The sequence below is a fragment of the Prunus mume genome, linkage group LG2 (genome assembly GCF_029339155.1).
Source record: "Prunus mume cultivar Tortuosa linkage group LG2, ASM2933915v1, whole genome shotgun sequence".
Taxonomy (NCBI): domain Eukaryota; kingdom Viridiplantae; phylum Streptophyta; class Magnoliopsida; order Rosales; family Rosaceae; genus Prunus; species Prunus mume.
In genome coordinates this window covers 1,040,434-1,063,483 of record NC_142699.1, presented here as the reverse complement: position 1 = coordinate 1,063,483, position 23,050 = coordinate 1,040,434, and the positions used below count along the sequence as shown (strand labels likewise).

The window sequence follows — 23,050 nt, the reverse complement described above, 5'->3', positions numbered from 1 at the left end:
GTTAAAAAAATGTATTTTTTCTTTTAATATAATAAGTACATAGATATTTTTCACATGCTTTCATAATTTTTCATAATATTGCATTAATTGAATTGTTGGAGCAAAAATTATTCATGTATCTAATAAACCTTTTCAAATTGCTGGTCAACAAATTTTAGTTTGATTAATACATTTTCTGATTTGACAAAAATAACCTTCAAAATTGCAAATTATTACACCACTGACCATTGAGTCAGTTAACCATTTTCTCAGCTCTCTCACCATCGTTCAGTTTCTACGACATCGGAGGAAAATTACAAGGAAAACCGAAAAATGGCTCCGAAGAAAAAGCAGACGTCGAAGCAGAACAGCAAGCCTAAAACGACGTCATCGGGCCCGAGGCTCCAGATTTCGGCCGAGAACGAGAACCGGGTCCGCCGACTCCTGCTCAACTCAGGCCGGTCCTCGACGCCAGCGGCTCCCGTCGACGAGTCCCTTTCGAAAGCTCAGAAGACGAAGAAGCTAAAAGCCGTGTACGAAAAGCTTTCCTGCGAAGGCTTCACCAATGATCAAATTGAACTCGCTCTCTCTGCTCTCAAGGTAAACATGATTCTATATTTATTCAATTTCACACCTGTTTGGACGCCAGTGAATAATAATAGTTTGTATAGTAATAATCGGTCCTTGCAATTTTAGTTGAATGCTATTGATTTTAGGTGAATTTTAGGGTTTTGCATAATACTAGCATTTTAGAGTTATTGCTTCTACTAGTTTGCTTATGCATATTTTTGAACTCAGTAGCTTGTGGGCATTGTATTGAATGTAGGAAGGTGCTACATTTGAGGCTGCTGTAGACTGGTTGTGTTTAAATTTGACTAGTAATGAGCTACCACTGAAGTTTTCTAGTGGGACTTCTCTGCATGGAAATGAAGGTACGTTTAAACTCATTCTTGATTTGACGGGTTACTGTTGCAAATGTGCTATGGTGGGTATAGAAGTTGATTGTAAATTTTATTTTTTTGGGTTTGATGCTATGGCCCTGCGAAAATGTGATACGTCAGGTGGTTCTGTTGGCATCATATTGACTTCTCGGGATGACTGGAATCCCTCGGTGGATGCATCTACCAAGATTGATGAAGATGCACCTGGAATTTCTATCAGAACCAAGGGACAGCGGGATGATAAGACTCTTGATTCGTTTCAACCGTCTCAGGCAGATTGGATCAAACAATATGTCGAGCAACAAGAAGAGGTAACATAGATAGAGCCACTAACAGATTCACCTTCTTTTTATTTTTATTTTTGAGAAGAAACAAACTTTGTCAATACTTAATAAAAAAAAACCGGTGGACAAGGAGTCCACCTAGAGAACAAGCATGAAACAAGAATGCAAACAGACAGCTTATCAAATCAAATGTAGAATATTTTTTTATCCAAAACCATCCTAGACTTCCTAACTGTTCTGCTCTAACGCACTGCAGCATTCCAATCTAGTAGAATAGCATAGAGAGAGCTATCTTTAAATTCTGTAGGAACTGAAGCCAATAAAGGCTTACCAAAATCTGGTTTCTTTCTAAAGATCCTCTAGTCCGCTGAAATATTAAAAAGTTATTTTCTTTCCATCCATACAACCCAAAGGATGGCTAACACAGTACGTCGCCACACAACTTTGTTTATTTTTTATTTCCACCTTTGAAATATGTCTTTCATGTATCAAAGAATGACAGTCTTTTGGAATTACCCAGCTCACCCCAAACTTTCTAACCCGATTTATCCACAACTTCAATGCCATTGGGCAATGAATAAAAAGGTTTACAGTTGACCCCCAATCATGTTTGCACATGATGCACCATTGTGGAGAGAAGCACACCCATGATCTTCTTTTCTAAAGCATCTCAAACAAATTGAACTTAGCATGGGCTACCAACCAGCCTAGTATCATTACCTTCGGTGGGGCCCTAAATTTCTAAATCACTCTTGCTGCTTGAAAATCTGAAGCATCTTCATCATGGAAAAATTTTCATTCAAAAGAGAAAGTTCAACAGGGGATATATTGCACCCTTCACTAGATGATGCAGAAGGTCTAATAAGTAATGATTTTCAGGATGAGTCAACCACGTGGGAAGATGATGCAGCTGATGAAAGGGCAGAGAAGGTATTTTGTTTACTTGTGGTAATTTTAAGTTTATGAAGGAATGGAAGTTTGCGTAATTTTTGTCAGCATTAGTAAATGATTGGTCTGCTTTGTTAATAGTTCTTTATGAGCTCTCTCTCTCTCTCTCTCTCACACACACACACACACACACACACACACTCATGCGCTTATTAAGTAGTCATCAAAGACATTGTAATAATTGAATTGATAATAATTGGGGATTGAAAGACTTTTGTGGCCATGAGATTTTTGCCAGTGTGCAATAAAAGGCAGGACTGAAGATTCCACCAACACTAACAACCAAATTTTGGATTGAAAGAGACAAACAACAATCTGTGAGCGTAGTCATTTTCAGCTTGGTTAAAATAGTGTCCAGCAGCCTTTTTTTTTTGGTTGCTTTTTCTTTAAGACGACGAACTTAAAAATCAAATTCTTATGATGGCAGGCCTACATTAAGAAATAAAGAAGTATAGCCTGGAGTAGCATTGGCAATTAAGTTTTCTTGACTGTAAATGATCTGGGTTTAGAAGTTCTGTTCAAAATTTTAATATGTTATTTTTTAACCGGTTGTTTGTTATTCGGCTTGCGTCTTTTTGCTTGGTTGTATGCATATGTGTTCTAACTGTTTTTCGTGTAAGAATTAGTGTTCTTTTGACACATAATTTTTATTTTAATCTCTTGTCCTGAAGCTGTTTATCTGTTTTGTTTTGTTAAAATTTAGAAACAGTTGTATGGTTTCTACAGTTTTTGGTTTACTGGTGGAGTAATTGCAAGCATGCTCTTTTCATCATGATGCTAACAGTTCTGGCCAAACGTCAACTATTTTAATAGGTCCTTAAACCAAGGTCTTATGATGTCATTGCCAAAGAGTATCGTGCTGCACGGTGGGAGGCTGCAAACGCCAAGCAAAAAGGGGACAAGAAAAGCCAGGAACGGGCAGGCAGCATCATCCGCAATCTCAAGCAAGAGTTATCTGCTCTAGGTTAAACTTTCACTTTTCTTCTGATTCAAGTTAACCTTTCTGGTATGTTATAACCTCTCTTATATACTTCTTCAACTTATGGATCAGGCTTATCAGACGACATCTTGGCATCAGAATTTGGGAAGGATACTGCTTTTGAGGACACATACACTAATCCTTACAAGCACTCTGAAGAAGTCCATGCTGATGAAATAACAGTTGACAGAATTGATGAGGAGCACTGCAGCTCCATTCATTTTCCAGTCAATTCTACTCTTTCAAGTGAACCTGCGCAGGGAAAGATTATTGCAGAAGAAGAGTCAATAGATGTAGAAATTGGTAATTTCTTCTTAGAAGATGGGCCATCTGGAGAAGTTCTGCCTCCCGAAGTTTTGGAACTACAGAAGAGAGAAAGGATGAGAGAAATCTCTAGTGAGAAAAATTTGGAAAAATTAGATGGTATTTGGAAAAAGGTAGTCCTTACAATAATCTTGTTAGACTTATAATGGTGCACCTACATTGCTGGTTAAAATTTGCAATATCTGATGCCTTCCTTTTCTTATATTTCTTGTTTTTTTTATTTGACTTTTTATAGAAAAAAATCTCAGGAACATCTAGATTACAATAAATTGTATGCTTATCTTTTTGTTAAATAATTTTGAACTGTGCAATACTGAATTCATAATTCCTAAGCATCTGCATTCAAATATTTAATGTTTTCCATTGTACTTTTTATGTGGCTTTCATAATGTATGCTTATTATTAGTATCATTGTGTTGCTTTTTATGTTGTTTTTTCAAGTAGGAATCATGTGTTGCTGCTATTAATAGATGGTTGAATTGGTACCCCATGTTTTGCCATTTCACGGTATGGTCTTATAATTACAGGGGGACTCTCGAAAGATTCCAAAGGCTGTTCTTCATCAATTATGTCAAAGATCAGGGTGGGAAGCCCCAAAATTTAATAAAGTGCGTGGAAAGGAAAATAATTTCTCTTATACTGTCAGTGTTTTGCGTAAAGCTAGTGGGAGGGGTAAAAGCAGAAAGGCTGGGGGCTTAGTGACCCTTCAGCTTCCTGATCAGAATGGAACTTTCGATTCGGCTGAGGTAATCACATGCTCCTTTTATATTTTATAATTATGCTCTTTCTTGAATAGAATTAGTAGATGTTGAGGTCGATAATTATGAAAAAAATATGTACAGAAACAGAGGACAAGAAATCTACTGCACTACAGAAATCCTAACAAAAGCCAGAAAACGAAAAAGCAGAATACAAATCCAGTATGTATAACAGAAAAATCACTAGGAAGCAGCAGCTCTTGAATAAATAAAGATAGCAAATAAAAAACTGCCCCTAAACTCTGAAGATACCGAAGCCCAAATTTGAGCCCTCTCCGACAAGTATTCATTCTCCTCCCTATAGAACCATCAAACACCCTTTTATTCCATTCCCTCCAAAATAACCGTGAAAACAGCGATTAAGGACATGTCCCCAGGACCATTCCCTCTTGTGCCTTTGACATAATAAAGTTTGTTGTATGAATCATGAATTTTGACCTTTAATACCCTTTAGTTCCCTTAAATCATGTTGGAAAACATGTCTACCATGTGTTATTTAATTATTTTATTTTATTCATGTACTTTATTACCCTTTATTATTCTTTGACATTTAAGGGAATGTTGGTCTCAGTCATTCAAATATATTTTATATATTTATTTATGTTCTCACAATGAGACAAGTTTTAACCAAAAATTACTTACGCCACTTTTAATTAATTACATGATTTTTGTATCATAGGATGCTCAAAATAGAGTGGCTGCATTTGCTCTTTGTCAACTGTTTCCTGATCTCCCAGTTCACCTACTAATTATTGAGCCTTATGCTTCTCTGGTCATTGAATGGAAGGAAGGTGACATAATTATGGGTGTTTTCCCTTGTTCTCTAAATCCTAACTCATTTATCTGATGATTCTATTGTAGTTAACATTTTCCATAATGTCTAAACTCAGGAGAATCATCAACTACTGTAGAAGATAGTCAGGAAGATCGAAGGGCTACTTTTGTTGACTCTCTATTGAGTGCCGATGGTTCTGCTTCAACTTCTGCTGCTAATTTTATGTATGATATTCTCCCAGAAGAGGTTCAAGAACTCCATGTTGAAGAGCCTATAAGTTCAGGTGTTGTTCGCACTGATCCAATAGCTCAAAGTATGTACTTTCACTCCTCCTTTATTTGTTGCATTGTTGAACAAACCTCAAAAAAAGTGTAATTCTATCTACTGTTTGATTTTCCCCCGAACTTTTTTCATTTCTATATTGCAGGAGTACATCATTTCAAAGAAGTGGAGAGCTCTTATTTGAGACAAGAACTTGAGAATAAACTGAAAAATCCGAAATTCAAGGTTAGCATTTTTTTGTTTCATTTTGTTTCTTTTAAAAGAGCCTGGCATTCATTTATTAATTTATGTTTGTCGCCTGGGAATGGGTGGTCACTGGTGTCAGTATATCACTCATTAGAAATAACTGAGGTTCAGAGTGGGCCCTCATTTGAATAAATAGAACTGTTCTTTAAGTACTTAACAGCTGTTTTTATTATATCACGGACCCATCAATGGATGAACAAATGTGGTGACCCTATTGTTTCTTTTTTGGTTCTGGTGGAACTTGTTGTTTAAGTACTTAACTGCTGGTTTACCTGTTCTAGGACATGTTGAAAACTAGAGCTGCACTTCCCATTGCTGGTCTGAAGGGTGATATATTGCGATTGCTCCATGAAAATAATGTTCTAGTTGTTTGTGGTGAAACAGGTTCTGGAAAAACAACTCAGGTGGAAATTTATCATTCTTTGGTTCTCTGAAAACTTTTTAGTTACGTTTTAGCACATTGTTTACATGCATTCTATTTACTTTGAATTTCTAAGGTTGTATGTTTCCTCCTTTTTTGATATTCTTTTAGGTTCCGCAATTTATACTGGATGACATGATCAAATCAGGACGTGGTGGACACTGTAACATTATATGCACGCAACCAAGGAGAATAGCGGTGGGTACACAATCTTCCTTTTTTTTTTTTTTTTTTTCTCAAATTGGGTACATAATCTTCTCTGCAGAAAAGTATGGCACTGCATTAGGTTGCTTGTGTTTAAACTTTAAACCAAGATTCATGTGACATAAGTGGGATGAATATCACTTGCACTGCACCAGAAGAATTATTTTTTCATTGCAGATCTAAGTAATTATCATTAGGTTCCTGGGTTCTCCTATTTTTTTATTTTTATTTTCACACTAGGCTGCGCTGCAAATATATCTGTCTTGTTATCCTAGGATGTTTCTAAAACAAATGAGGTATTATTCTAGTAGTTTGTCCAGAATAAACATTTGTAAATGGGCATCTTTAGAATAAAATGACCACAAATATGGACATTTTCGCTGATAATGTCCATCGAGATTCTTAAGTTTCATTGAAGTTTCCATATTTTGAAGCCACGGATATTGATTATAGGTGGAAGGATTTCACCGAGGAGTTGATGGACTTTTGTGTTGGATAATTTTCCTTATTTATAAGATTTTAATTTATCCATTTAGGATGAATGTCAATGTTTCATGAAATTAACAAATACAAGTTATGCTTTTATAAAGGAAAAAATTGATAGAGCTTGAAAATCAAGGTCAGTAAAAACATGAATTTCCTTCATACAATAAGTCTGTATTTTCAGTGGATCCTGCTGATACCATGTTGTGGAGCTGCTGGGGCAAAATTTAGAAGATATAATGGTTCTAACTACTTGCTAATGTGAGTATGCTTTGGTTCTTTGTATTGTAGGCTATTTCTGTGGCTGAAAGAGTTTCTGATGAGCGCTGTGAACCTTCACCTGGTTCAAGAGGTTCTTTGGTTGGTTATCAAGTTCGTCTTGATTAGTGCAAGGTGTTCATTTTTGTGACTTGTTGCTTTCAAATCCTCTTCTTGTATGCCAAATTTTCCATTTACTTTAATTTCCTTATTATTATTTGTATATTGGTGAGTCTCTGTTTTATCACCAACATTTGCATTCATGTTTTATGATATCTCAGCAATGACAAGACAAAGCTTCTGTTTTGCACGACAGGCATTCTTCTGAGAAAATTGATGGTAAGACTGTTTATTTTAGTTTTCTTATTTAGTATGCTGCTGCTCCTGTAGCAAACTAGAGGACGGTGACTTTCATTGCAGAATATAGTTCTCTGTTTCTTTGACATTATCTGAGATAAATAATTATGTACTGGTTCTAAATTCTTGTTACTTTTCCTGGTGTTCAATCCAAATGCATTATTATTATATTTGGTTCTGGTTTCTAATATTTAGTATTTGAGAAGGAAAATTTTTTGGTACTCCATGAAAGATAGTTGCACTTTGCATTTGTTTATGTGTGTAATTTCATGCGTGTGCACTGTGCTTGTATGTGTGTATGTTGGCTTTCCGAAAAAAAAAGGAAAGGATATAACAGAAACCTGTTCAGTTTGTTTCAAATGGGATTTCAGTCTTGGATCCAAAAAGGATCCCGCAAAATCATGGGTTTGGTTTCACAACTGAAACCTTTCAAGCCAGATTTGAAGGGCTTTGGTTTGGTTCGCATATGTGTGAAAAGTGGATTTTGGTTTGGCCCTCAAATTTGCAAACAGTCAACACCCGCCTAAGAGATTTTTTGTTTATGTATGTTTGAATCCTACTTTTGTCTCTTACTCGTGACTACTAAATCAATGGTCACTAATAATAGGTTCAAAATCCAGTGGATTATTTTAAAAATCCTGATAAAGTACTTGTATTTCTGGAATGAATGTCAACTGTTGGATTTTGAACCAATGGGTCAGTAAGCATTTCATGCTCATTGGTGAGTGCGACATGATGATTATTTATGTATCTTAAGCATTACACTTATTGTGTGGTATGACTTGTGAAACTTGTTTTCAGTCAATGCTATATCTGTTGGAACTCTCATCCAAGGAATCTAAGCAAATCTAATCCTTATGTTTTTTCATTTGCAGGGAGATAAAGACTTGACAGGTATTACTCATGTCATAGTTGATGAAGTACATGAGCGGTCTCTTTTGGTGAGTTGTAGATTTAGTATTTTACAGTCATGTCCTTGGGCATTTTGAAAAACATTTGTTGGCATGATGGAATGCAGGAATATTCTGTGGCCAAAAAAGAAAAGAAAAGGAAAAGATGTGTTATAATGATTTTATTTATTTTTTAAAAAATATAAATAAATAAAAATTAATAGAAAAGAGAAAGAAAGTACAACAGAGGCTCGTCTCTTGGCTCCTGTGCTATAATTTCTTTTTCTTTTCAATGAAGATCTTTGTTTCTTATTAAAATGTACAATAGGCGAAAGAAGTTTACTCCTTTCTGTTTTGGGGGTGGGGAAAGGGGAAAGGGGAGATGGATGATGGATAGGTGTTATAGAAGAGAATATTTTCATTTTTTAGTTTTACTGGGTTTTACAAATCTTTTTCCCTTAAGTGTTGCAAGAATCTCATCTCCTGGTAAAGGGGTTAATTAAGAAATAAGGACTAACAGATAGCATTGCATATATTTTCTACTTCCTAAAAACAGGGTGATTTCCTGCTCATAGTTTTGAAGAATCTGATTGAGAAGCAGTCAGCTCTTAGCACACCAAAACTGAAGGTTATTCTGATGTATGTCTGTTCTTCAATTCCTCGAGTTTATATACACATATTTTTTATTATATGTATAAATACTTTTAAAAATTGTATTAATTACTTGACCTCCTATTTGTTCAGGTCTGCAACTGTTGATTCAGATTTGTTTTCAAGATACTTTGGTAATTGCCCTGTGATTACTGCAGAAGGCAGAACACATCCTGTCACAGTACTTACTATCTTGAGGATATATATGAAAGCATTGATTATCGGATTGCTTCGGATTCTCCAGCTTCCTTGGGATATGGACCTTTGACCAAGGAGAAGGTGACTCAAAGTTGCACAGTTCTCTTTCGCGCTGTTCTGTGTTGTTAAATAACTCGCCTTCTAGATCTTGTTCTTTGATGTAACCGACAGCAATAGACTAAACTAGCAAATATTAAAACACTTAGAAACACACAAGAATTATACTGGTTCGGCAGAACTTTTGCCTACGTCCAGTTGTGATTTCTCTAGGTAGAGAAATCACCGCTCCTTTGATTAATAATAGAGATTACAGAACTTTTGCAACCCTAGAACTAATCTCAAAACTCTTGGCTGTCTCTGGCTGTTTTTCCTCTCCTTAAAATAAGCCTTGCCACACCCTATTTATAGATATAGAGTTGGCTTACATGTCCCAAGGCTGATTGGATTCCTATTCCTAAGTAGATTAGGAAATTACACTTATCCAAATCCTAATAGACTTCTAGAAATCCAAACCTGAATTGAATAAGGAAAACTGAAATTCTTTCCTAATCCCTCTAGGACAAGAATTGGTATACCTCTAATTTTCCTAAAACAATCCTAAACCAACTAGGACATATTTGACGAGCCAAAATCCTAACATGTGTTGTATTAGCTATATGAGAAGCTTCTGTTTTTACCAAATTTATCTTTTGTCTTTAATTGTCCTCCTATGAATTTGCATGCAGTAAATTCTTAGAGTATTTGAAATATCACATATTACATAGCTATTTGGGTAAATAGGATCCTCTACTGATCCTTTTGGTGCTAATCTCGTGCTTACGATCAAAACAACATTGTTTTGGGGTTTAAGGGTTAAGAATTTTGGAATCAGGGTTTAGGATTTAGGATTTAGATTGGAAAATAATTGTGTAGAACAATGTTGTTTTAGACATAACCACAAAATCAACACAGGATTTGAACTCCTCTTTGGAAACCATGTTCACAAAGTTTTAGGTGACTTGGTTATTGTAATTTACTATTATTTGATTAGGAGTATTTTAGTCAGTCGTCCAAATATTTCTAATTTTAATATATACACTTGGTCAAGTGTAATAAATGCAGCCATTTGATTCCACAATTGTTTTTTGAATGTCCTTGAGATTTTGATATTCATTACCTGATTTTCGTGCATTTTGAAAACACCAGGCTGGTGCTGTAAACAACCGCAGGGGAAAGAAGAATCTTGTTTTATCTGCTTGGGGTGATGATTCTCTACTCTCTGAAGAAAATATTAATCCTTACTATGTTCCAGATAGTTATCAATCGTACAAAGAGCAAACTCGACAAAATTTGGTAAGTGCCTTTGAGATTTTGTTTCTGAAAGTAGCATGGTTTTTCTTCATTTTCCTAAGGGGACCCTATAATATGGTAATAAAAATTATTGTACAGAAAAGATTGAATGAAGATGTCATTGATTATGATCTTCTTGAAGACTTGGTGTGCCATGTTGATGAAACTTGCGATGAGGGGGCTATACTTGTCTTCTTGCCTGTAAGCCCATCCGATAGTCTCTTCGCTTTTTTTAGGCATGTTTGCCTCACCAATAATAATAATATCGTTCTTCTTGTACTTAAATAATGCATAACAGGGAGTATCTGAAATTTACACATTAGTTGATAAACTAGCTGCTTCTTACCGATTTGGTGGACAAGCTTCTGATTGGATTCTTCCACTACATTCATCCGTTTCATCAACCGATCAAAAGAAGGTGTTTTTACGGGCTCCGGAGAACATACGAAAGGCAAGTTTTTCAACATAAGTTGTTTAGTCTATTGCTCTAACTTTTCAATTTATTCTTTTGTCCTTTTGTAGTTATACATTTTTGTAGTGGTTCTTCATTCGATTATCGTGTATTCAACACTTCTATTTTACATGCATGTAGTTGTTACAGAAAATTGCATGCAGTTGTTTCAGAAACCACCATTTAAATTCTGCATAAAAGCTGAAAAGCATTTTAAAATGAGGTAATGATGGTTGAACTGTATGTTAAAAGATTTTTCACATATACTCAAGCGAAATTTTTGTTTTCTCCTGGATTGACTGATACCTTACTCTCATAACAGTGGGTAGCTCTTGGATATTAGGGTTCTCTGGTTTTGGGAACTTGGTATTATATCTCTTGCGCTATGGGATTGTAAATTCCAATGGGGATGTGATATAGAATGAATTTTCCATTTTTGTTAGTTTGCATAAAACTTTTCAGATAGACTAAGTGAACTGGATCTTTTCATTAAAAATTGGATGACTTGATGTGGTTATATAAAGTTCCTCTCCTACTGCAGATAATTCTGCCACCCCCTGAATCCAACCGAAAGGATAAGAAAAACTTAAGGCGAACCCCTTTTCATGGAAAGGAGAATTCGAAAGGAAACTTGAAAAGGAATAACATTAGAGTTCAGCGCCTGCAATAGCTTTTTGCATTGTAATGCATAAATCCTTAATGTTTCAGGAGTGTAACCCAAATACTTAAATTAGTGGAGAGAATGGAGTTGGAAAAATGATTCTGGGTGAAAAGTTTGTGTTCATTCATATAGTCTTGCTGATTATTCCTAACGAGGAAGGCAGATGTAGATGGATTGTTTCACTTAGATTAATTTGCTCTTTTTTTTCTTATAAGAAATTGGAACTTTATTATTGAAAAAAGAAGAGTTACAGAAATACAAAAGGCAGTCAACCTAGGCAAAGCCTGCTATAAACACATAACAAGCTAAACAACAATTAACACAGAGCACCGGCTCAGGCAAGATGAACAACAATAGAAGTCTGTAAAAGGCTTACATCAATTTACTCAGGGATTCAGACAAAATTTTTTTTTACTCATGGATAGATAGATATGTACATAATTCCTAGTGCCTAACGTTTTTGCTTTTGTTTGACTTCATGTAGTAAATTTCATTGGTATTTTGTTTCAATATCTTATGTCCCAGGTCATTGTAGCCACAAACATTGCAGAGACCAGTATAACAATCGATGATGTGGTATATGTTATTGATTGTGGAAAGCATAAGGAGAATCGTTATAATCCGCAGAAGGTTTGTGCTTTTAGTCTCTCTAATGAATGATAACGTGGTACTTTTCATCCTTTTCATATAGGCTGTGACTGCTGTAGCATTTATAATCAGATAAACATTAGGGCTTTCTCCATATAGTAATTTTGGCACTCTGTTAGATCCTCTTTATTGTATACTTGGAACAAATATTATTATTTTTTTCACAGTGAACATTTCCATTGCCATGGAGAACGATTTATACATTCTAAGATTATTGGAATAAGTTCTGTGTTCCCATAGACATTGTTGCTAACCTTGAATTTTGAGAATAGAAGACATCTTTACTTGTTCGTGTTCAAACTGTTATTGCAGTTATCTAATCTTTAATACTTAAAAAGAAGAATATTAATAAGTTGGATGGTGACCTCAAACTTTTTCTTTCCAGCATTCTTGTGAAAATCCTTATTTTTCTCTGTTCCAACCGTCATCCATGATTTGAAAGGCTACTGTACCTCTATACCTCCTAAGGTACAAATACATGCTTGGATAATTGCTCATGGAAGGGCTAACACCTGGGACTTGATTCATAGGAGAACACTAATGTTTGTCTGTCTCCCTCTTGGTGTATTATTTGGGGGCATTGATCATTTGTTCCTCCATTTCCCAATAGCTTTAAAATTGTGTCGGAGGCTGTTTAAGGATGCTAAATTAATCTGGATAGTTCCAGTGCATGCACGGCTCTATTTTTTGAAAAGCACAAGGCTTTTGGGTGGGGGATGAAGGCTAAAGTTTTATGGAATGCATGTTTTAATGGTGTTTTGTTTGATTTGGTTGGAGAGAAATAAAAGGATTTTTAAACTATTGTGGGGAGGGGCTGCACATTTGCGGTGCACATTTTATGTGACAAAGTCAGATCTTGGATTATGGGCATTAGTTTCTTCTAATTTCAGGTTATACCATTCTTTCATTTGGCAGATTGGAAAGCTGCTGCTTGCTAGGAACGTTTGTACTTACTTTTTTCTGTTTGAGGGACAGAGTTTTGTTCTATTTTTATTGATGTACTGTTGAAGTGGCCATCTTGCCCACTGTGATTGTTCTCTATTATTTTTAGAAAGAATTTTTTTCTATTAAAAAATTTTAAAAAAAAAAAACACTAACACACACTTGTGTGACCTAGAACTTCATTGCACACCTTCATTGTATGTTTGTATGTCCACCTGATTTATCAGCAGTTACCACGTTGTAGATGTTAGAATACTTTTGGTGGTGCTGGGTCTAATACTAGGATTGGTAACAACTGCAGAAATTGTCAAGCATGGTTGAAGATTGGATTTCTAAAGCAAATGCTAGGCAACGACGAGGAAGAGCTGGACGTGTGAAACCTGGAATTTGTTTTTGTTTGTACACACGTTATCGATTTGAACAGCTCATGCGCCCTTTTCAGGTACTTCTGCCCAAAATTGAATTTTAAAACGGGCAATTTTCTTGTGTTTTCTACTGTTATTCACTTGATCATTGTTTAATGTTTTATATATAAGAACAGTAAACTATCACTTCATATAATTTCTAATTGTTATGAATGCCAAGGTTCCAGAGATGCTTCGGATGCCATTAGTAGAGCTGTGTTTGCAAATTAAGTTGCTTTCTCTGGGTTACATAAAGCCATTATTATCCAAGGTAAGTAATGTTATATTTGTATAACAGGTTTTTTTACTTATGATATCATCTGATTGGTTTGGTTTGTTAATTTTCTGTTTATCAGGCTTTAGAACCTCCAAGGGAAGAGGCTATGACCACAGCAATTAAGTTATTGTATGAGGTATAGTTTTTTCTCTTAAAATCAGAACCACAATGCATACTGATGATTGAATGTATGAATAATTGCCTAAAACTCTTCTTTTTGTATTCATTTCTTGCTTTCTAACGTACAAACACTATCAACTTTATCTTGGTTCTACAATGATGTATTATTTCATACTGTTGAATTAGAGATAGAGAGGAATAACAATCTCTAGGCCATAATATTAGCAACCCCCAAAATAGGTGAAGGGGCAATGCATGAACACATGATCTATAATATCAGCACAAAGTGTTAGGAATTTTGGAAAAATTCTTTGTCCAAGACTGTACAATATCAATAGAATAAAGATGATGAAGAACAATAATAAAAAACACACAAATTTGTTAACGAGGTTCACCTCAAACTGGGCTACGTCCCTGGTCAATGATGATGACGACGCCCCACTAAGAAGGTAGCAACTCTACAATGAAGAGGTAATAGTCTCTTCAATCACACACTTCAGTAATTTCACTCCTCTTAACCCCTCTCAATAGTGAGTCCCCAATACACCCTGACACTCACAACTCAGTCTCTAAAGTTCGCCCCTTAGTTGGTCTATCACAACACTCAAACCACACAGGAGCAAACCGTGGGCCTGACCAACTCCACTAACCCCTCATTGGTGGCTCATGGATCGATATTGAGTTCATTGTTTCCTTTTCTCATTTTTATTTTATTCTGGAAATAGGTAAATCTGTCATTTTCTTTATCTCTTTTGTTGCCATTGATATGTCTTTCTCTGTGTTCTGTATATTGATATTCGCAATGAGACTCTTGTATTTGTCATTATTTTTCGTACTCTTTTTTTTCTTCTTTCTACAGGGAACTACAATGTTTTCATTATTCTGTATATCTGCAATGAGACTCTTGTATATTTCTTACTGTGTAACCACGTTTTCAATTTTTTAATTTTTTATCTCTTCAGTCTTTTTTTGTTTGATTGTTGTACTAAACTGAACACTACAAGTTTCTCTTTGTTTGCGTTAATCACTGTAACAGGATAATCGGCTTTTGTGCATATGGTAAAATTTCTTATAGTTTATCTTTGTGTAAGCTTGTAATTAAATGCTCATATATGTAGAAACAGCAAGAAGGAATGCCAACTTTTCACAGTAAGCTGATTCTGTACAACCGGGCTTATTTTATAGGTTGGTGCTCTTGAAGCGGATGAAGAGTTGACTCCTCTTGGGCATCATTTGGCAAAACTCCCTGTTGATGTATTGATTGGGAAGGTGTGCATTTGATCATTTTCTTTTCCTTCTCAATTGGATGCATGCAAAGTAGCTGCAGCCTCAAGAATTTTTTTTTTGTGTGGAAAAGATATGATTTTCGCAGCCTCAAGAAATTAAATACAAAAATTATCAGTACTACTTGTGTAGTATTGGGCTTGCCGGTGTTTCGACTCTTTCCCAGGATTTCAATACTACTTGTGTTGCCTTAATTCCTTAAACAGATAGAAAAAGCATTTAGATTGGCATTTACATTTTGTATTTGTCTCCCTTCATTTAACATTTAGCTAATGGGGTGTTGGCACACGTACGTGTGCAAACCCTTCATTAGGTTAACTTTCTTAACATTAGACTGCTGAGACCAAGATCTTGTGAGACCAATTTATCATGCTGCTTCCTTTGAAACTGCAGATGATGCTATATGGGGGAATATTTGGTTGCTTGTCGCCCATTCTCTCCATTTCAGCATTCTTGAGCTACAAATCTCCATTTGTCTATCCCAAAGATGAGGTCCCTCTTTCAGTGCTGAAAATAAGTTACTGTTTATTTAATACTTCTAAAGAAGAGAAGAACTTCAGTTACATACTTATTCTCTATCACTACATTTAAATTACAGAGGCAAAATGTTGAAAGAGCTAAACTGGCACTGTTGACTGGCAAGCTAGATGGTCCAAGTGAATCACATGATTCTGACAGGCAATCCGACCATCTCATAATGATGACTGCTTACCAGAAATGGGAAAAGATTCTCCGTGAGGTTAGTCATCTATTTCTTTGCATGCAAGCACTCAAGTATGCATGCACACACACACACCCACCCACACACACGTGAGTAACTTGGTTCCTGAAGTGAAGATTAATTCCGATCATATGTTAAGATACTATTTGGTTGTTTCATGCCACTATCATACCCATATACTTGTTACAGTCTGCCTAAAGCAAATATGTATGCGAATTCATGCTTTCCATCAGATTGCACTGCATTGTGCATTCTTATACCATTACCAGTGGAACAGTTAAGTTGTTGAATGTATTGTCACAATTGTTATTGGAAGAACACAGTGTTTACTGATGTAGAAAGTTTGATTGTTGCAGAAAGGGGTTAAAGCTGCGCAACATTTTTGCAATTCGTATTTCTTAAGCAGTTCAGTTATGTACATGATAAGGTGCAGTTTCTCTTCTCTAGATCTTATGTACCAATGAATGTGTAAGTCAATGTTGATTATGACTTAATCTGGAATGGAATGTGATTAAATTCTAATATTTGATTTTCTTATAGCACTGCCCCTCGAGGAATATCCCATCATAGTGGAAATAGTAATTTTTATTTCCTATGGTCATTTGATTAAATGGTGATCATTGATCCATTGGATTCTTGAGATCAGTGAATATTTCAATTATGATTAATGGGAGGCTGGGAGGGAGATTTAAAGCTCTAAATCTTAAAGGGATCAGTGAATTTTTCATTTACTTTTTAAAATTTCACTTTGAAAACAACTATATCTGAAAGTGTGTTGGTGGACGTCTTGAAGATAAAATTTCGGACTCCCTAGCTAAGAGCCTAGAGGGGTGGTTTATGAGTCGGTTTTTAAGAAATTGTTGGTTGGAAATGAGACTAAAATTTGTATTTTTGGAAAGCATTTGATAGATGACTAGTCCTTTCGATCTTTTTCATGTCTCTATTAGTCTTCTTTGAATGACCATATGGTAGTCTCCCCTAGCTTTGTCTACACTGTTGAGTTATTTCTTGGAATTTAATCTTTAGAAGGTAACTGAATGGTTAAGAATTCAGAGTTCTCAGATTTATTGTCTAAGATAATAATATCTCATTGAATCCTGTTCAGTTCAATAAATGAAACCCCACCACTATTCATGTATCAAGGATCTTTTCTTGTATAACCTTTTTTGTATTTATGGTTGAGAACCCAAGTCTTCCTGTGTTCCATCTGTAGAAGATGTGGAAGACTGGTGTACTTACAGATTCTTTCTTGGCTTGTGACACATTTGAAATCAATTACTTATGTTGCGGTACGCAAAAGAAGAATTTATGCTTCCTGCTAGAATATAGAACAGTTGTTGCCCACATCCTAACGACTTAAGCTTTTAGGAATTGTGGTAAACCTAAAAACTTTATCATTGCATTAGAGCAAGAGATCTTGTGTTCGAAATTGCATTCCCCCGATACAAAGTAAAATTTCGCGTGTTGGACTCTAATACTTGGAGAGACCCACATGCGCGGGGGAGTGTTAGGATTTAAAATTGGTTGTCCATATCCTTTCAGCTTAAGCTTTTATGAGGAGTGGTAAACCAGAAAACGTTATCACTTCCTAGCATCGTAAGTTTTAAGAATCATTTATACTGTACGGAGAATTGAGATGTATAATGTTTTCAGTCCCATTGCTTACTGTGCTCCAGTAAGCTTTTGATCAGATATACACTCAATTTAATTGATTGATATTAAATCAAAAATAAAAAACAAAAAGACATGACTGGTATATTCATTTTGGTATTCAAACTTCAGTTCAGTTAAAATTCAGTAATCTAGTTGATTTCTTTTGAACAATATTAGATGACCCTCATCATGAAATCGTTGCAGGTTCATATGCACCATGACATCTATTTAAGGACCTTTTATCATCGTTTGCTCTCCTTTTTTTTCTTCTTTGTTTGGTGTTAATTATTTTGTCTTTAATTTGTCATAATTCATCAACTCTTTTCTGCTTATCCTTGATTTTTCAGAGACATGAGGATACAGTTTGGAACTTTGCTAGCAGATATTGGGCTCATTGCTCTTCCAAAACAATATCAGGTAGTTAATGTCAATTATTGCTTCACTTAGTATTCACATCCTTTGTAATTCAGCAGTCACAGACTTGAATGATTTTCTCTCTATCTTCCTCTCTAAAACTCTGCTTATAATAGTCTGTCTTCTTATTCTATTACCATTATTCTGTCTATTTCTCCTTCTTCCCCTTCTGTTCTTCTCTTGAGCCCTCATTCCTCTTCTATTCTAAATCCCTCGCCAATTTTTAAATTCTTGTTACTTGTTTGTTCTACATCAGTTTCCCTCCACCAAAAAAGCACAAGGTTTCTTGAAAAATGAAGAAATGCATGAAGTTGGAAGTGATCCAATTCAACCTTGAGTCACTAATTAGTTTGTCCCACTATCTCAAATCTATGGAACAGTCTGTCTCTATAAAACTCCAAAGTTCTACTGATGTCAAGATGTAGACATGTTCTTCAGCCTGTAGGCTGAATTGTGCTCCCATTCACTGATTGCTGCTATGCAAAGTTGCTAGGTTTCTATGTACAAAGGTTAAATGGATAGTTATAGTTATAGTTATAGATATCTGCCAGCCAAGGGTGGTGTATACTTGTTTCCTGTCAGAAACTAGAGTTCTTTCGAACTTCTGAGTTCAATCGTGGAAATGTGTTCTTATTTCAGGTTGGTGGAAGAAAGAAAGAGAATCTTGACACTTGGTTTTCAGATGAATCACAACCATTCAATATGTATTCAACCCATTCATCAATTGTAAAGGTAAAACTTAGTGGCTTTAAACGTATGTGATTTCAATGAAGTTCTTTCTGGCTTGATTGTGAGAAAGTGATACATTGATTTCTGTCTGCTTACACATTGATCTGCACTGTCTATGGTAAAATTTCGTCATTGCATCAAAACTTTTATCGTAAAACCAGTACTAGATTGTTCGACACTCCTCACTTCATGTCATATATCATGTTCGCCTTATTATTGTAATTATTGTTATTATGTCGTTTCTGTCTTGAGTGTGATTTCAAATGATTCTTAGGGACTGTTCACTGCTTTATTTCAACACTTAATCATAATTCAGGTTTACAGAGCAGTACATCATTGGAAATGAAGCCTCGTAACATTTGTAAACAAGCAGGACACTTGGAATATAAAAATCATCCTTTAATTTCATAAGAGTTATCTTTAAACTATTTTTGTTGGAGTTAGAATTTAAAGTCTGACCCTACTCACCCTACGTAACTCCATTATCATTTAAGCTAAGGCTTGTGGTGAAATTAAATTGAACTTGGTAGACTACCACTGTACCCAAAACCTTAACCTGCTATGGGATAGGCCAACAATATATATCAAGCTAACAGGCTCCCTCACAAGCAGTCTCATCACGTGGAGAATTATACATCATACATGCAAGAAGAAAACATTGTGCAGCCTATCTGATACTGCATATAATTAACAAATAATTGGGAAATGGGGCTGAGTAGATTCAACCCCAGGTCCTCTTCGAACGAACCATTACAGACCAAAAACATAAGCTGGTACGCAATTGGCTAAATCTGTAGGTTAAACTAACAAAAATTGTCTCAACATCCTGCAGATTCGTTCCATCCTATGCTTTTTCCTTCAATACTTATATGCAGTTTTAAGATCTTATTAGTGAGATTTTAATCTCTGTTATATATGCAGTCCTGATACATATAATGCTATTATCATTATTTAAGTGACAATCTGCAGTTAATTATTGCTTGTCGCATAGATAACTGTGGAGTTTGTATCAAACATCCGATTTTAAATTGATTGCTACCACTTTTCCCTGTTCGAGACAATGAATCTAAAAGTATTTTTGCAGGCAATATTATGTGCAGGTTTATATCCCAATATTGCAGCCACTGGGAAAGGCATTGCTGAAGCAACTCTCACTAACCTTAAACAATCTGCCAGTCCGGCAACTAAGGAACGTCCAATCTGGTATGATGGAAGAAGAGAAGTTAACATACACCCTTCTTCTATCAACAGTACTTTAAAAGAATTTCAGTACCCCTTCATTGTCTTCCTCGAAAAGGTTTGTGCACTGTTACTTGTTCACCTTTTCTCACAACAATACGATGATGTTGATGACAACAACAACAAAGGAATAAACTAATAATTAATATTTCATCCCCGTGTCTCTCACTAAGAATTACCAACGGCAAAAGATGGAGTAGAATAAAGAAACAACTATTTACCGTGTGCTGTGGTTGCAGAAAGGAAAATAATACTTTTTGCCGCATACCTTTCTAATTTCTCTATTAAGTGTAGTGGCACAGAGATAGAGATAGATATAGAAAATTATGGATTGATGCAAAGTTATTCCATAATTTCGGAATTTTTATTGTTCAGCCTACTAATTCATTATTCTTAGGATGTCAGTTTGATATATCTTATTCACAGGTTGAAACAAACAAAGTATTTCTCCGAGATACAACAGTCATTTCTCCCAACTCTATTTTGTTGTTTGGTGGCTCCATCAACATCCAGCATCAGGTATCTTTTTTATTTTTCATGTTCTCCAAGTATAAAATATGTGCATTTCAAAGCCATGCATTTGAAACATGTACATCTGAAATGTAAATGCTGCCAACTGTTGTCAGTTGATAGGCAAGCGTTCTTTCTGACCTTGTCTAATAACATAGTCTTGTTGTCTATTTTATGCATTTGTCTAATTGAACCAAAGTATAAATGGCCAAGTGATCCTTGTTCAAAGAAGTCCTGGCTTCTATAATTCAATAAATAATCATTCAGAAAAAGTCCTGTCAAATATTCCCTTTGTTTTAACTTTTAATAACCACTTATCAAAAGAGAGTAAAAGAAACAGAAAAAGAAAAGGAAGGATGCAAAAAACAAAGCAGTACCGTTGGGCATTTGTATGGCTGGCTTTTCTCTTAGCGTTTTATCTACTTGAAGGGAAGTGTATGCCTACATCCCCTGAGGAAGTGATGTGCATAATTTGTTAACTATTGTATCTGGTTGTTTAACACGACATTTACAGTCTGTGCTTGATGATTTTGATGTGTTTATGCGGATCTGTCTTCGTATTCCAATTCTTACTCCTATTTCTATGGTATCATTATTAGGTTGCAGAAGAATTAATACATTTGCTACAAAATGAAGCATAAGCAGACCCAGTTATTGTGTTATATATTGATGTTTCTTCTTGCAGACTGGACTTGTTATTGTTGATGGATGGTTAAAACTGACGGCACCAGCACAAACTGCTGTCCTGTTCAAGGAACTCCGATTAACTCTTCATTCCGTTCTGAAGGAATTGATAAGAAAGCCAGAGGTAACTTTCATGTTGCTTCTAAGTTGCAATAATTTTTGACTTGTCTGTTGCTACAAATGTATCCTTAGCTTATTTATAGCTTTTCATGTCGTTACTTTTAACTTGTCTCTAACATGCTTCTCTGATGCATCAAGAATGAGTTGTATGTCTGCAGCTGGATTTCAATGTCCCATGATACCAAAAACGCATTTCTCTAAACTCAAGTCATAGCATCAATTTAGTTTGATTTATGCTATTGTATTTATTATTGTAAAACAGTTGATCTTAGAGCTGCTGCCCTTGAAGTGCTTCTTCTGTTAACTAGAATATTTTTGGCATCTCATTCTTTGTTATTTTGCGTGAGACAGATGTCAACCAATAATGATTTGTTTTTGCATTTTAAACTGTTTCTCAGAACTCCACCGTTGCTTATAATGAGGTTTTAAGGTCTATTATCCATTTGTTGTTGGAAGAAGATAAGCCCCCACAGTAATATATTGACAGCAAGGTATGTCTTAATGTCCTTTCTTCAAACAGTTGATCGATCATAGATACACTGTTGGGATACATGCTTTTCTCTTCATGATTTTGTGGCTAATTCTGTTCTGATTTGAACAAGAAGTGTACTTGACTGCTCGTCACTCAAGTAGTCAAATGTGTGTCCTTTAGCACTTTGTCGGATGTTTGGTGTTCCCATCCTATTCGGCGGGTATTCACTGCATCATTGCAAGGTTGGTTCTTTGAGGACAAAAAATCTGTTAATTGACCTTAAATGTCTGGCTGAATATTGTGCTCTCAATAGTCATTCAGACAAGGAATGTTGCCGTCCACTTTGACAAAGTGTTAGGCTTTACTCTTCTTATATGAACAGGTTGATTTCATTTTTGTTCCCTCCTATAGATACTGTATGTAATGTGATAATATGGTTTTAGTCAACGGTAGCTGATTTGGCCTTGTTCACCTTTTGGCCTTGACTAGGGCCAACACAGGAAAATTCAATTTTATATGTAAAAGTCACCTTTGGCCTTAACTAGCTAGTTATTGTCGAATTTAATGATAATTTGCCTCATAAACTTGCCATTTCTTCTCCAAGATGTTCCTTCTCTGCGCTTGGGACATTTACTGCTTCCATTGTAGTGTTTTTGGATGGAAAAATGAGCATGTCGCATCAATGGATAATTATGGGAATATTTCATTTTTACCGAATACGTCCAAAACGTTATTTTAAATGTTTAAATTCTTGGCGTGTAACAAAATTTATTAATAAAAAATAAATAAATGTGGTCGAGTGAATAAATGGGTAGAGCCCTAATTACGGTTCCAATTATACGGAAATAAAAGGTAACGAGCTTATGTTATGCACACTTGGGTCTAAGATTCGTATCTCAATGACACCTTAGTAACATGTGTGAGAATGCCCTATTCCTTCCTAACTTTGGCCATAAAAAAAATAAAAATACAAACTCAATAAATTGAGATTACAAACAAAAATTAACTCAAAAGAAAAATAATGGTGAAATTATGAAGTTATAACAATTATTTAAATAATTAATAAAATTGGGATATATATTTTTGATACAAGTGATAATTTAAAGGGAGTTTCACTAAAACACCAAAAATGGGGGTTGAAATTATAAAAAAACCCAAGTACTATTTAAACATATAAACACACCCAAAATCCATCATTACACACACTCAAAACCCATTTATAAACACACCCAAAAAGTTGACTTTGGGGTTGATTTTGGGTGTGTTTCTATGTTTAAATAGTGTTTGAGTTTTTTTATAAATACATGTCTAGAATTGGGTTTATTTATAAATTTGTATAATTTAAACTACACATGGAGGGGGTTTCTCACCACGCTACTAATGCCATAGGGGTTAGAGTTTGAGACCACTAGTC

At 35.3% G+C, this 23,050-nt stretch overlaps 1 protein-coding gene across 1 annotated transcript; it reads left to right on the top strand.

The window, feature by feature from the left end:
* Positions 1–268: 268 nt before the first annotated feature.
* LOC103319030 (RNA helicase family protein) lies at positions 269–22,107 on the top strand. Its single transcript, XM_089045978.1, is given in 35 exon segments — positions 269–579; positions 806–911; positions 1,041–1,231; positions 2,084–2,134; positions 2,966–3,116; positions 3,204–3,568; positions 3,983–4,201; positions 4,893–5,004; positions 5,104–5,301; positions 5,416–5,495; positions 5,798–5,920; positions 6,049–6,135; positions 6,916–7,010; positions 7,164–7,221; positions 8,115–8,180; positions 8,686–8,768; positions 8,874–8,961; positions 8,964–9,059; positions 10,164–10,310; positions 10,407–10,508; positions 10,606–10,758; positions 11,945–12,049; positions 13,311–13,451; positions 13,595–13,684; positions 13,770–13,826; positions 14,996–15,079; positions 15,488–15,586; positions 15,693–15,833; positions 16,172–16,242; positions 17,816–17,885; positions 18,522–18,614; positions 19,696–19,908; positions 20,277–20,369; positions 21,046–21,168; positions 21,563–22,107. Coding segments are annotated over 35 exon segments (4,296 nt in total). The 5' UTR covers positions 269–312; the 3' UTR covers positions 21,641–22,107.
* Positions 22,108–23,050: the final 943 nt, after the last annotated feature.